The following is a 15,786-nucleotide window of genomic DNA, read 5'->3' as shown; positions in this document are numbered from 1 at the left end:
TCAAACATGTTTTTTGCAAAATGTATTACTGATAAATTATGTTTCGTTCTTTATTTGTTACATTGTGACATTTACATACAAAAGTAGTATTTAATTGTTTTCACAAAATATTGTATTTTGTGTTTGTGTGTTTTTTTGTAAAATTTATTACTAATTTTCTTTGTTTATTTGTTGCATTTACATAAAAAGATAGTTTTTAATTGTTTCAAAAATGTTGCATGTAGTGGTTGTGTTTTTGTTTGTAAAATGTATTATTAATAAATTATTTTTATTTCTTTATTTGCTACAGTGTTACATTGATTACCGGATTGATAATCGGTAATCTTCAATTGTCAATTCAGTCATGGCTTACTTAAAATTTAGATAAATTAAACACCTAAAATAATTTGCTCTGAAAAATGAAAATATCTCTAAAACTAATAAATTTGGGCATAGGGAATGTTATATAAAAATTAAAGTACGTTAATGTTACTTTTCAATAATGTAATAAAATACAGGGTCTTCCATTTAACATTACTGAGAAAATAATCTACTTGCGCTTTGACTCACCCTGTATTTAATATAAAGAAAATTAGCAATATCAATCATTCTTAAAAATTTTGACAATAAATAAAAAAATATGGCATTAATAAACCATTGCTGTTGTGCTTATTTTTATTTATACAGGGAGTTGAACTTGTTACGATTTTCATACAAAATTGGTTATAACTTTGTAAATACCCTGTATAACATTACAAACCTTTATATTTTTGTGATGGAGAAGTTAACAGGATTTCGAATATAAAATAAAATATAGGGTGTTCCATTTAAAAAAAACATAAGTTAGGTCTGCCACTTTGTTATCGAACACCCTGTAACATTCTAACTAATTTTGTAATGTGAATCTCAAAGGTGGCTAAAATTTTTGTTATTAACTTTTATTGCTATCTATTACTATAGCGGAGCTATTGAGCTTTACCCTACTAATCAATCACCCTGTATACGTACACATATCGCGATGACGGTAGAAATGATGGTCGCGAATTCAATGCTTTTTCCCCATCTAAAAAGTAGAAGTTTGCACTTCAAAAACTGTATAAAACTGATGTTAGTTCGCTACGAGTATCAAATTCTGACTCTTTTATTTTTATGTGTAATTTTGTGTTAATTTGTGTGATATGTATCATAGATGTAATTCCACAGCTTTCTTACAGGGATCGTGTCATATGATTTTGTGAGATCCACAAATAAAAGATGTATTTCCTGGCTTCTTGGAACATTCTTTTTATTAAGTTGTGTTATGGTAAATATCTGGTCTACGCAAGATCTTCCATCTCTAAAACCTGCTTGCTGTTCTTAGGTTGCTTATATTTGATTATTCGTTTGTTAATGTTTACGTTGTGGTTGGAGTTTTAATTTAAGTATTTGTTGGGTGGTTTGGTTTTCTGTTAACCTTAGTTGCATATCCTGTGTCTTTTTTTATGATTATCACATCCAGAAAAGGAAGTGTATTATTGTTTTCCTGATCCATGGTGAATTTAATGGATTATTTTTTATTGTTGAAGTCCTTCTCAAATTTGTTCACTACCTCTGGTCCGTGGGACCAAATGGAGAACATCTACATATCTCCACCATATTATAGGTTTTCTGTCTTGCTCGTATACTGTGTTTTGTTCGAAATCCTTTATGAGTATATCAGTTACTAATGGAGATTAGGAGGAAATTTTGTTTATAGAAGCCAGTGTCTATTTATACTTATTAAATTGTTATATTTATTAAATTATTTACTAATAAATAAATTTCCCCTTTCAGAACTATTTTGGAGATGCTTGGAACCTATTCGATTTTATAATCGTTTTGGGCAGTTTTATTGATATTGTATACCAAGATGTTAACGTAAGTATTATAATTTTTCTGTATATTTGTTAAAATTTCCGAATATTTATATATTATATTCTTTTATCTTTTTATAGAATATCTTTTTATATTCTACCGAGAGAATGAATAGAATGGTACTTACTAAAATACTTTTTTAATATTAAATCGACTTTTTATGATTTAGATTCTTAGAAATACCTATTATAGTGGGGGAGCCTGGGATGCTAAATTTGCAGTGACTAAAGCGTGATAAGGATCAATTGGGTTGTAAAGATTAGGTCTTAAAACCTAACCTAAAAGTTAAGTTTTCAAATTTTCAAAAATCGTTTTTTCCGATTATAGAGCCATCTATGCACAATTTGAAAAAATGTCTTGAATAAAAGTTACTTATTATATTTACGTCAGGAATCCAAATCTACAATAAAAAAATAGGAGTTTCTATTTAAGATTTAAGTTATCCCCACCCCATCTCTAGATCTTGTTCGGTGTCATTTGATATATTTTTTTAAAATATTGAACAGGTATTTTTTAAATCAAAAATGAATAACCAGTTTCAATTTCGTTGCAAAACGAAAATACAGCCGCACCATATTCTAGTCCAATCAGAGAGTGCTGCAAGTGCCTCTACCGGTTTCGAAACTTATTAGTCTCTCATCAGGAGGCACATATGCTGGTCTCTCTGATCCAACTCCGGCGTGCAGTCCCGGATTGCAACGAATGAAATAATATAGATGCCTTAGCGGCAACTGCTAGCAAAAGACTAAGTTTTCACTCTAATGACACATAAAACAACATAATGTTACTCTACATCCCACCAGACTGAAAAACAATGGGAACCTTCTCTGGTTACACCTCCGAGGTAGGGATGGCGGTTTTTGACAAAACACCGGTTTTCGGTTATACCGGTTTTTTTTTGCTTACGGTTTAAGCTGGCGGTTATAACCGGCCAAAAAAACCGGTTTTTCCAAAAACCGGTTTTTCCAAAAACCGGTTATCGGTTTTTTCATTCAATAGGTTACAATGTTACATTTACAATGCACTTTAGTTTGCGATACTCCACTCGACTCGATACTCGATATCAATATGATCAAAATTAGTACTATCGAAAGAACATCAATATCAATATAAATATAACACAATTTTTAATAAAACCATTTTATTCTATTAACTATTATATTTATTTAGTATTTTATTATTATTATATATTTATTGATTATTATTAAATATAATATAGCGTAAGATTAATACATATATACATATTGCAATAATATACAATTTAACCCAACCATTTCAACTTATATAAAATTTCCCAGACTCTTTCAAATGGGATTTAAAAAAAAAGAATATCAACATAAATATTTTACTTAAAAATAAATTGGATATTGAAATTTATCTTTTATTTTGACTACCATCAAAAAAAATTTATCATGTATTTCTTTTAACACGTTTGTATATTTGTATAATAGGTATATTTTAACTCATTTAATACTTCCTGTATGGGTGTATCGTTTTTAAAATGTAGGGAAATCCTTGGAGATTCGTATTCGTAATCGGTAATTCGATATTCATAGTTAGAATATTATTTTTGGTAATCAGAAAAAGTCATTCACCCACTTTGAATGTCAAGAGTCAAGTGTGAAAAATACATACCATGATGTTTGCGGTAGATGATGTTTGGGTCTACTTCAACCAGATCACTTCTTATGTAAATATTATGATTACAAATATTATAATAAAACTTAATTGTTTTTGGCTGATGTTTTCACTTTCAGTTTGCTTCTGAATTTATAAAATAATATTTGAATTATGGTTTTGTTTGGAATGATTACTTGAGAATAATAATTTGATTGGGGTCCAAAATAATACCTAACCTAATCCTAATCACCATAAGAACCTAATAACCGGTTTTTAATTTAAAAAGAAAAACTGAAAACGTTTGTTTTCTATACTTCCACAAAATTTATTATATCTAAGTGACTACAGCTGTTTCGGCGGAGTGCCTTTCTCAAGTAATATAGTTTACAATGTGTTTGCCTTTTTAATCTTCAACTGAAGAGGTTGAGGAGTGGGGAGCTGTTTGTCTCGAGTTGGTCATTCAGAATTATATCTGTATTTTTCAGTTTATTAATTTCCATAGATTCTAAAAAAGATAGCTTAAGGCCTTTATTTTGAATATGTAGAATTTTAAACTCTTCATTGAAAGAATGATTATGATCTAGAAGGTGAAGTGCGTATGTAGAAGTGTCTGTTTTTCTATTGTTGAATGCCCTTTTGTGTTCTGCTATCCGTTTGTCAAAAGTTCTGCCAGTTTGACCGATGTACGTTTTCGGACAGTCACCACAAGTTAGTTTGTACACACCACTCTGTAGTTGCTTTCTCTTTCGGCTTTTATTGTTCTTAATATATTTGCTTAAGTTGTTGTTAGTTCTGAAAGCTGGTGTTATTCCTTTCTTTTTTATGTATCTGGCTATTGTTGTTGTTATCTTGCCAGTATATGTGAGAGAGCAGAAGGTACTGGCAAGATAACAACAACAATAGCCAGATACATAAAAAAGAAAGGAATAACACCAGCTTTCAGAACTAACAACAACTTAAGCAAATATATTAAGAACAATAAAAGCCGAAAGAGAAAGCAACTACAGAGTGGTGTGTACAAACTAACTTGTGGTGACTGTCCGAAAACGTACATCGGTCAAACTGGCAGAACTTTTGACAAACGGATAGCAGAACACAAAAGGGCATTCAACAATAGAAAAACAGACACTTCTACATACGCACTTCACCTTCTAGATCATAATCATTCTTTCAATGAAGAGTTTAAAATTCTACATATTCAAAATAAAGGCCTTAAGCTATCTTTTTTAGAATCTATGGAAATTAATAAACTGAAAAATACAGATATAATTCTGAATGACCAACTCGAGACAAACAGCTCCCCACTCCTCAACCTCTTCAGTTGAAGATTAAAAAGGCAAACACATTGTAAACTATATTACTTGAGAAAGGCACTCCGCCGAAACAGCTGTAGTCACTTAGATATAATAAATTTTGTGGAAGTATAGAAAACAAACGTTTTCAGTTTTTTATTGTTAGATAAAATGAACTTCCATCAAGTAACGGTCGAATCCATCAATTAAAAAGAAAAAACCGGTTATAACCGGGACAAAAAAACAACCGGTAAAACCGGTTATTGCGAAGTAAAAAAACCGGTTTTAGGTTAAAACCGGTAGGTTTTTCCCATCCCTACTCCGAGGCTTCTACAATTTGCAAAGCATACGGATGCTGAGACTGAGGAATGCTAGACCAATAAGTTTCGAAACCGGTAGAGGTGCTTGCTGCACTCTCTGATTGGACTAGAATATGGTGCGGCTGTATTTTCGTTTTGCAACGAAATTGAAAATGGTTATTCATTTTTGATTTACATGTTTACTCTGACTGGAGTACGAAGGGAACCATTCTCGTTGGAACTTTACCGCGCTGAGCAGATTGGACGTGAACTATAAATTGTAAAATTCCATCATCTTCCTTAGTCTCAGCATCCGTATGCCTAGCAAATTGTAAAAGCCTCGGAGGTGTAACCAGAGAAGGTTCCCATTGTTTTCAGTCTGGTGGGATGTAGAGTAACATTATGTTGTTTTATGTGCCATTAGAGTGAAAACTTTCACTGTCTTTCACGTATTGTTTAGTTTTTCGATCTTACGTTTACCTATTTCACGAAATATTTAACCATTCCGCTACTTTTGGCACACTTTATAATAATATATTATGATTTTAGCTACAACACTCCATTAAAATCATCAGATTTTATTTTTTCCGTAATTCTTAAAGGCGGGTTGACATTACCAGTGAATAACGAACGTGGCTAACGCTTACGTAGTTGACCCGTGCTACACGACTAATGTAAACGGATTTTCGTGCAGCACGATTGTCTCACGAATAGTCTACGCCACGCCACGATAGACATTAAACAAACATGTTGAATATTTCACGCTCTAAAGACAGTCGTAGAGAGTTTATATTTGATTAAGCACGTGCTTTTACCCTCAAACATGAACGTCTAAATGAACGGGAGAGCGTTATATATTAGATTTGTAGAATTGTACGAAAGTGATTGTGTACTCTGTAATGATTCTGACGCAAGGTATAAAAAGAATGACACACAAAACGCAGCAGTATAAAGAATTGTTGCTCAGCTTGAAATTGAAGATTTTACAGCAAAACATGTACTCGAGAAATAATACCTAGCTATTATTTCGCAGGTTGTAATAGTAGACTCTAATAAAGCTCTAATACAAATAATGATGCCATATCCACAACATATAAAACGCTCGTGCCCAGTGTAAACACAATAACATTTCTCACGAGACGTATTGCACAGAAGCGTAGATAACGCTTGTTTTTTAGTGTGAACCACGTTCGTTATTCACTAGTAATGTCGACCCGCCTTTAAGGATTTCCTTCAAAGTAAAAAAAATAAATCATGCTCGAGTATTTCAAGATGACGTTTTTTTTACAACTTTGTGATTCGCCCATTTCCTTACGCCCCACTCAAATCGTCAGATTTATTGAAATATACTTATATATACTCTTACTTATACTATACTCTTCATTACCTAACTGTCCGTGTCTTAATCTGATGCGCTTGAGTTTTTCTGAGGAGAAATTTGTTTACTAACTGCCCAACGCACGCCCCTGTATTAAGAGTCCGTATATGGTAGAAGCGTTGATTGATAAATACGGAGTATATTTATCAGTCAACGGTAGAAGTACATTACAAGGTACAAAGTTTCTCCCCGTGTGATTGTCTGGCATGTTCGAGTAACGCGCAAAATCCCCGCTTGGGCCCCCCTACCATTAGAAAAGTCGTAGAGAAAAATGGAAATTTTGTAGTGAGCAATCAATGGAGGTGATAAATTTTATTGATCTCATGAGAATCGTAAAAAATGTCGCAATATTTATTTAACAGCTTTTCTTCTAGAACTGGCTTCATTTGTGGCAAAATACAATAATTGTAGGTATACAGGGTGTCCAGAAACTCTACCGACAAACGAAGACAGGGGATTCTTCACATAATTTTAAGACAATTTAGCTCAATTCGCCTAGTCCGAAAATGCTTCCTAAAGGAGCTAGAGCTCTTTGAAGATGGCTTCTTGTAATTAGTTTTTCTTAAATACCTCCAGAACGCTTTAATTTAGAAAAACGAAAATCGGCACGTATATTTATCTTCCAGAGATAAATCGATTCCATTCATTTCCAATTTTTAGTACTGATCATAGGCGTCCGTTTTGGGTAGGGCAACGGTTATTTTATCACATAACTTTTTTGTCTTTAACTTTTAAGCATTTTTGACACTGGATTATTAAATTGTGAGGTATTCCAGTACTAAAAGGTACTCTTGGTTTAAGTCCGTAGGACACACGGTTTTCTAGAAAAATCGAATTGAAAATTTTTCGTTTTTTTTAATTTGAATACAAATTGAAAAAAATTTTCAAAAAAAAACGGTCTATTTTATCAACTTAAAGAAAGAGTAACTTTTAGTACTAGAATACCTCATAATTTAATAATCTAGAGTCAAAAATGCTTAAAAATGAAAGACAAAAATGTTATGCGATAAAATAACCGTTGACCTACCCAAAACGGACGCATATGGCCCGTACTAGAAATTCGCTGTTAATGAAATCGATTCATCTCTGAAATATAAATAAACGTCCCAGTTTTCAGATTTCTAAATAGTTTTTTTTTGAAATTTTTTTTGGAAATTCAAAAAAGAAAAAATTTTCAAATCGCTTTTTCTAGAAAACGGTGTATTCTATCGACCTAAAACAAGAGCACCTTTTAGTTGTAGAATATATCACAATTTAATAATCCAGAGACAAAAATGCTTAAAAATTAAAGATAAAAAAGTTATGCGATAAAATAATTGTTGCCCTACCCAAAACGGACGCCTATGACCGGTACTAGAAATTCGCAATGCATGGAGTCGATTTATCTCTGGAAGATAAATATGTGTACCAATTTTTGTTTTTCTCAATAGGAGCGTTTTGGAGATATTTAAGAAAAACTACTTACAAGACGCCATCTTCAAAGAGCTCTAGCTCCTTTAGGAAGCATTTTCGGACTAGGTGAATTGGGTTAAAATATCTTAAAATTATCTGAGGAATCTCCTGTCTTTGTTTGTCGGTAGAGTTTCTGGACACCCTGTATAGGCGAAGCAATAAAGCACTAAAATCGGCCTTACCTCCGAAAAAAAAAAACGACAAGACGGATCTTAATATTTCTTTTTGCATTCGATTCGTGAATGCGCCAGGAAACTTTGTGAACCGGAGCCATGATATAATATTGAAAAACTGCATACAAAAAATGCATTTTTAAAGTGCTTGTCAAACAAAAAATAAGAAAAATCAGAACTCGTCAATTATAGCCGGAAATGAGTTCAATTTTGTTACTCAAGGAGTTTTTGGGGCCGCTGACGACGAATATGACATTGGAAGTGATCTCCGGAGTACCTGGTGCCCAGGGTACCTACTGTTTACCTCCTCATTAAAATTCATTAAAAAATTAGTCATAAATCATTACTCGGGGGTTTTTTAGGGTCACTAACGACGAATATGACATCGGAAGTGATCTACGGAGTACCTGGTGCCCAGGGTACCTACTGTTTACCTCGTCTTCCGAAGTTTTCGGCAAATTCATTAAAAAATTAGTCAAAAATCATTAGTCACGAGATAAACAGTAGGTACCCTGGGCACTAGGTACTCCGGAGATCACTTCCGATGTCATATTCGTCGTCAGCGACCCCAAAAACGCCCTGAGACTTTTGACTAATTTTTTAATGAATTTGCCGAGAACTCCCGAAGACGAGGTAAACGGTAGGTACCCTGGGCACCAGATATTCCTGAGATCACTTACAATGTCATATTCGTCGTTAGCGACCCCAAAAACCCCCTGAGTAACGATTTTTCACTAGTATTTTAATACATTTCTTGCCGAAAACTCCACAAGACGAGGTAAACAGTAGATACCATGGGCACCTGGTACTCCGTAGATCACTTCCGATGTCATATTCGTCGTTAGTGATACTAAAAACCCCCCGAGTAATGATTTTGACTAATTTTTTAATAAATTTTCATAACGAGGTAAACCGTAAGTACCCTTGGCACCAGGTACTCCGGAGATCACTTACGACATCATATTCGTTTTCAGCGACCCCAAAGACCCCAGAGTAACAAAATTGAACTCATTTCTGCCGATAGCTGACGAGTTCTGAATTTTTTTTATTGTCTGTTTGAGATGTACTTTAAGAATGCATTTTTTGTATGCAGTTCTTCAATATTATATTATGGCTCGGGATCACAAAGTTTCCTGGCGCATTCACGAATCGAATGCCAAAATAATTATTAAGATCCGTCTTGTCGTTTTTTTTTTTCGGAGTTCAGTGCTTTATTGCTTCAACTAATACGAAAGCTGCACCTTTAAAGCTTTAACTTTAAAGCGCATTTTGATTTATGTCGAGAGGATACTCTGATCAAAAGATATCGAATTTTTATCGTTGAGTTGATCCAAATTTTATTTAAAAATTGATTTCAAGTGCATAACTGACATACCGGTTATCAAAAATCACCGGTCGCTTCAATCGTTGTTTTTTAAAGAATAGTTCATTCTACAAAAAAGTAATATGAAATGTTTTTTTTTCGAAATTATCTCAGGTTTCCTCCACCCCTCCCACGAGGGGGCTTTTAAGGGGAAGCCTGGAGGTGAGAGTGACAAATGTTTTTGTAGAAAAGTTACATAAAAAAATATGCAAAAGCTTGTTCAAATTAATCTACTATTTAACCTTGATAGCTACGTTTCATTGTCGTTTTGTTTCAGCCTGGGGCTTCTAATCCCCAAGGATTCCAGTTATCTGGAAATTTTTTTCGTTTGTTTCGTGTTATGAGACTCATTAAGTTGTTAAATAGAGGAGAGGGTATACGAACGTTGCTCTGGACGTTCTTAAAATCATTTCAAGCTCTCCCTTATGTTGCCCTATTGATTGTAATGTTGTTTTTTATCTACGCCGTAATAGGAATGCAGGTAAGCTATTTCATTTTTGTGTCTATGACTAAATAGAGGTTACTACTTTTGAGTATAAGTTGTTACAACAATTGTATGCAAACCACAAAAAAAATTTAGCTTTTTTCTGAAAATTTTTTTTAATTATTTCAGTGAACTAACTCATCTTAGTGTCATATCCAAGGGGATATAAAGCAAAGCAATACTTGAAGAACTATGTTTTAGAACTATTGCTGGTGAAAATATTCTTAAAATATAAGTATAGATATTTCTTTCAAAATAGAAAAGTCGACAAATAGATCTTGGTCCCACACTTAAAAAAAAGTTATTACCTCCCTCATGAGACATTTTTTATTGTAATTCATGTCCAGTCAAACGGGCGCATATGAAATGCCTCCCGAAGAAGGGTTTCTTACCTGTCGCTAAAATGGTCACATACGAATTGCCTCCCAAACCCTAAATACATTACATTCTAATCTTTATGTGAAGGTGAGACGTTGCCACATCTTCGTCCCTTTGTAAATTTTTGGCAACATTGGTAATTTTTTATTTAATTTATTTTATTTTCAACCTTTATTGACACTAGGCAGTATTTATAAATTTCAACTAACCTATACATGTATAATTAGTTTTATAACCCTTAATATATAATAACCATTATTTTTTGTTATTAATAATTTGACAAAAATTACAAAAACATAATAAGTATTTTATAGATTTGTTAAAAGTAACATCACAATAAACTTATTTGGAAAATATTACAAAATGTGTATACAGGGTGTTTCATTAATAATTGTCCATATAGTAACTGGAGACAGTTACTATATGGACATAATTAAAACATAATTAAAACATAATAAGTATTTTATAGATTTATTAAAAATAACATCACAATAAACTTATTTGGAAAATATTACAAAATGTGTATACAGGGTGTTTCATTAATAATTGTCCATATAGTAACTGGAGAAACCTTAGCACAAAATACGAAGATTTAACCTAAAACTCTTAAATAAAATGTGGTTCCTTACTGAGTTACATGGTGTTTTATCTAAAAATTTAAAAACTATTTTTGCTCAGCATTTTACAACTATTCAACGTATCCTTTTTATACTTGGCAGGAAGTATAGGTACTGTAAAAACTACTAAATTATTTTGTATAAATTATAAATGTATTTTGACAACGGCACCCGACTTGGGCGTCGAAACGTTAATAAAATCATTTTTTTAGTAAAATTGTGGTTATTTCCCATTAAAAATAGTTGATTAAAAAATGCCACAAGAAAATAGCTTCAGAAAAACACTACTAAATTATGTTAAACAAACGTTTCTGGCTATTACCAGAGGCGTACGACTGAGGAAAGTGAATGGTTGACCCTTTCCAAATTCTACACCACTGGCGGAATTGCTATTTTAGTTCAATTATTAGATTCTCCAATACTTTCTATGAAAATAATATACTCTTCATTCGTAACGATAAAGTGATTAGTTTTCGAGATCTTTGAAGTTCAAAATGAAACGACACGGTTATTTTGATTAATGTATTGTGTCGCTTCATTTTTAATTTCAAATATCTCGAAAACTAATCATTTTGTCGTTCCGAATGAAGAGTATATTATTTACATAAAAAGTACTGGAAAATCAAAAAATTACACTAAAATAACAATTTCGTCAGTGGCGTAGAATGTGGGAAAAGTCAACCAGCCACTATCCCCTGTTGTACGCCTCTGGTATTTAAAATGTATTTCGAATTAAATAAAGTATATACCTACATTCTTCTTTGTGTCTCAATTAATATAATTCAAAAAAAATTGGGCACCCTGTATAAATAATTATGAGTGAAAATAATTTCACTCATTTCGTCATTCCCCGTTAGAGGACAGTCTAGCCACACTCCGCTGCAAATATTTTAATATCTGCAGTTCTTCTTCGTTTCGTTATGGTTCAATTCAGTCTACTTGTAAAGCCTCCTTGACAAGGAATAGATTCCAAAACATCAGGTGTCAAAGGATGGCAAGAGACTCGAATTGAATCAAAACGAAAACGATTATTTTTTTTAATTATGTTAATGTTTATATCGGTGAATATAGAACTGTATAACCTTTCAAATGAGCTATCACACGATTAATATTCTTATTTAAAAAAATCATCGATTGCGTCATCACGCACAGATGGATAACGACACTAGTATGATATATACGCCAAAAAATTATAATTTAAAAATAAAAATCAACCTGATTCGTAATTTCTCTCCAGAGTCGCCCATTCTCGAGAAAATGAATTTATTCCAACTGAAACGTCCTCACTGTACCTATAACTTCAGAGGCTTATATCTTAGAACTATGATTTTTTGAAGCTATGCGCCCATTGAGTCTTTTGTTCTACACATCAAGGACTACCAGAACCCAAAGTTTCAGAGCATTTGACGAAGAGCCATTTCCCATAAGGTTTCTGAGGGGTCCTTTACAAGAGATATATTGTTGTTCTGAAGCTATTTTCTTGTGGCATTTTTACAATTTTAACTATTTAGAATGGGAAATAAGCCACAATATTATTAAAAAAATGATTTTTATTAACGTTTCGACGCCCAAATCGGGTGCCGTTGTCAAAATACAAAATACTATTAATATAAACAAAAATGTTGTTGCTTAGTAAAAAAATTCTTCTAATATTTTATTTAATTTGACTCATTTATATCGGCAATTCAGATACATATGATACATTTTAAAGTAGAAGACTTTAAAATGATATTGCCAATATTTATGAGTTGCGTTCCTGGGACGACTTTACTGAAAGATAGTTCATTCGATTACATGAAATCAACCCCAACTCAAGAATATCCGTCACAAAAAAATCATAGCATGTGATCTGTCTTTAAAAAGACAACCACATGCAACGGTGACATTAAAATTCTCGTGTTAGAGATCTCATAGTAAATCTCATAGTAAATTTGATAGATCTCAAATATGTCAATACGCATGGGATAATGAACATAGAGTTCAGTGGAGAGATTCAAGTATAGTCCTGAAAGAAACAGATAGTAAAAAGAGAAAAATCAAAGAAGCGGCTCTAATTATGCTAAACGAAACCAATTGTGTCGCAAATTCCTCGGTGGAATGCAGTAGGATGTGAATACCCATACTGAAAGAGGAAGTAAATAGAAAGAAAATACCACAATTAGTAAGTCAATAGTCGAGTTAGTACATATTTTATATTTTAGTATTACTTATATACCCATGTATTATTGATATTATTTATAATTTAAACAAAATTATAGTAAAGTCAGAATTTGGTATTAATTTTGAGAGTAAATTAAATGTAAGACCAAATACTTACGATGTCGGGATAGTATCACGAGGTTTTTCCTGGTTTTCCCTCGTGATTTACTATGAGATCTCTAACACGAGAATTTTAATGTCACCGTTGCATGTGGTTGTCTTTTTAAAGACAGATCACATGCTATGATTTTTTTGTGACGGATATTCTTGAGTTGGAGTTGATTTCATGTAATCGAATGAACTATCTTTCAGTAAAGTCGTCCCAGGAACGCAACTCATAAATATTGGCAATATCATTTTAAAGTCTTCTACTTTAAAATGTATCATATGTATCTGAATTGCCGATATAAATGAGTCAAATTAAATAAAATATTAGAAGAATTTTTTTACTAAGCAACAACATTTTTGTTTATATTAATAGTATTTTGTATTTTGACAACGGCACCCGATTTGGGCGTCGAAACGTTAATAAAAATCATTTTTTAATAATATTGTGGCTTATTTCCCATTCTAAATAGTTAAAAGAGATATATTATATAGAATGTTTTTTGTTAAATTACAATTTAATTTTTGATCATAAAATTGTACAGCATTTAACTCACTAGTAGTAGCCTAGTAGAACTATAATAAAAATTGAAGACCTAAGTAGAAGAAGGAGGTATGAAAAGCCTACCTTTTTAGATATTGGCAGTTGAAAGTTTTTATTCCTCTTACTTTTATCATGAAAATATTGTTTGTGTTATTTGGTTTTATTTATATTGCTATAAGCATTCCTTTACATATAATTTTGATAATTTGTTTTTATTTATAGTATTTTTTCTTAAAATAAATAAAAACTATATAGGGTGAGGCAGATAAAGGGCCTATTAGAAATATCTCGAGAACTAAAGGCAACCGAATTATGAAAATTGGATTAAGGGGGTTTTGAAGCCTGATCTATTTAATGAAAATATTTTCATCGATTTGGTACTTCCGGTTATACCGGAAGTTGCTTATAACTTCGTTTTTTTTAATGGGACACCCTGTATATTTTTACATTTTTGGATTCTCCTCGATTTCTTCTTTCTTAAAATATAAGGTTTTATAACATTATACAGGGTAGGTTAAAAGATAATTACGTTTTCTTATTAATTTCGTAGCAATATTCACACCCTGTAGGATTGTAGTAGTTTGACATAATAAACTCTATTTATGTTCAAAGGATTTTTAATATAGTCTTCTTTTGTTAACAATTAATATTGTAGCTAAATTTTTAATTTTAGTATACAGGGTGGGTCGAAACTCGGAATGAGTATTTTCTGAGTTTTCTTAAATGGAACACCCTGTATTTTAGTATTGTAATGAAATGATATTCCATGGTACTTTTTTACTTCTTAAGCATTCCCTATACCTAACTGCTTTAATTTGTGCTTAATTGTTAATCGCACCAACAATCTTAACTTCGATGGTATTTTGATAGTTCAACCATTATTGACAATTTTAAGTATCAGTCTAGATTAATATGTATTTATTTCCAAAAAATTATTTGTTATTGAATATTTTCACGGCCAACCTAATACAATGTCACCTATTTTGTGTTGCAATTAATGTTTGATTTGAATCACCAATAACTCACGAATTAAAGCAGTTAGGTATAGGGAATGCTTAATAAATTAAAAATTACCATAAAATAACATTTCATTAAATACTAAAATACAGGGTGTTCCATTTAAGAAAACTCAGAAAATACTCATTCCGAGTTTCGGCCAACCCTGTATACTAAAATGAAAAATTTAACTATACTAATAACTCTTAACAATAGTAGACTATATTAAAAATCATTTGAATATTAATAGAGTTTATTATATCAAACTACTACAATCCTACAGGATGTGAATATTGCTACGAAATTAATAAGAAAACGTAATTACCTTTTAACCTACCCTGTATAATATTACAAAACCTTATATTTTTAGAAAGAAGAAATCGAGGAGAATCCAAAAATGTAAAAATATATAGGGTGTCCTATTTAAAAATACGAAGTTACAATCAACTTCCGGTATAACCGGAAGTAGCAAGGAGACCAAAATATTTTCATTAAATAGTTTATACCTCAAAACCCTTGTATACCAATTTTCATTATTCTGTTAGCTTTAGTTCTCGAGATATTTCTAATAGGCCCTTTATCTGCCTCACCCTGTACATAGGTACCGCCTTCTTCCATTAATCTTAGTTTGTATAACTATCCTTTATCTGAATGAATGAAGGGGGTAAGTGGCATGAAATAATACTCTTTAATCAGTTTTACCGAAATTTATGTAATTGAACACAAAATAATCTTCTTCTTCATGTGCCGTGCTCGATTATTGAACGTTGGCTATCAAATTGGCTATAGTAATTTTGTTAACGGCAGCTCGGTAACGGGATGCAGAGGATCTGTTAAACCATTCTCACACGTGTCTAAGCCATGACAGTCTTCTTCGACCTGGCCTTTCTTCTTCCGTCTACCTTGCCTTGTATTATTAAATGGAGTATGTATATTATACAGAGTGATTTTATGTATGGAAAGCCTCGTTTATCTCGTATCGGGAAAGCCCGATTTTTTATAGATTTTGGTGAC

General features: G+C 32.1%; 1 protein-coding gene across 13 annotated transcripts in view; it reads left to right on the top strand.

The window, feature by feature from the left end:
• Window positions 1-15,786, top strand: part of LOC114325428 (muscle calcium channel subunit alpha-1) — a 759,065-nt gene that overhangs the window by 652,276 nt on the left and 91,003 nt on the right. For all 13 annotated transcript variants that reach the window (XM_050663510.1, XM_050663508.1, XM_050663509.1 and 10 more), the window contains 2 exons: window positions 1,792-1,875; window positions 9,727-9,930. In XM_050663510.1, the coding sequence (XP_050519467.1) occupies window positions 1,792-1,875; window positions 9,727-9,930 (288 nt within the window). The remainder of the gene's footprint in view (window positions 1-1,791; window positions 1,876-9,726; window positions 9,931-15,786) is intronic.

This window comes from Diabrotica virgifera, chromosome 10 (genome assembly GCF_917563875.1).
Source record: "Diabrotica virgifera virgifera chromosome 10, PGI_DIABVI_V3a".
Lineage (NCBI taxonomy): Eukaryota > Metazoa > Arthropoda > Insecta > Coleoptera > Chrysomelidae > Diabrotica > Diabrotica virgifera.
This window is presented reverse-complemented; position numbering and strand designations above follow the sequence as displayed.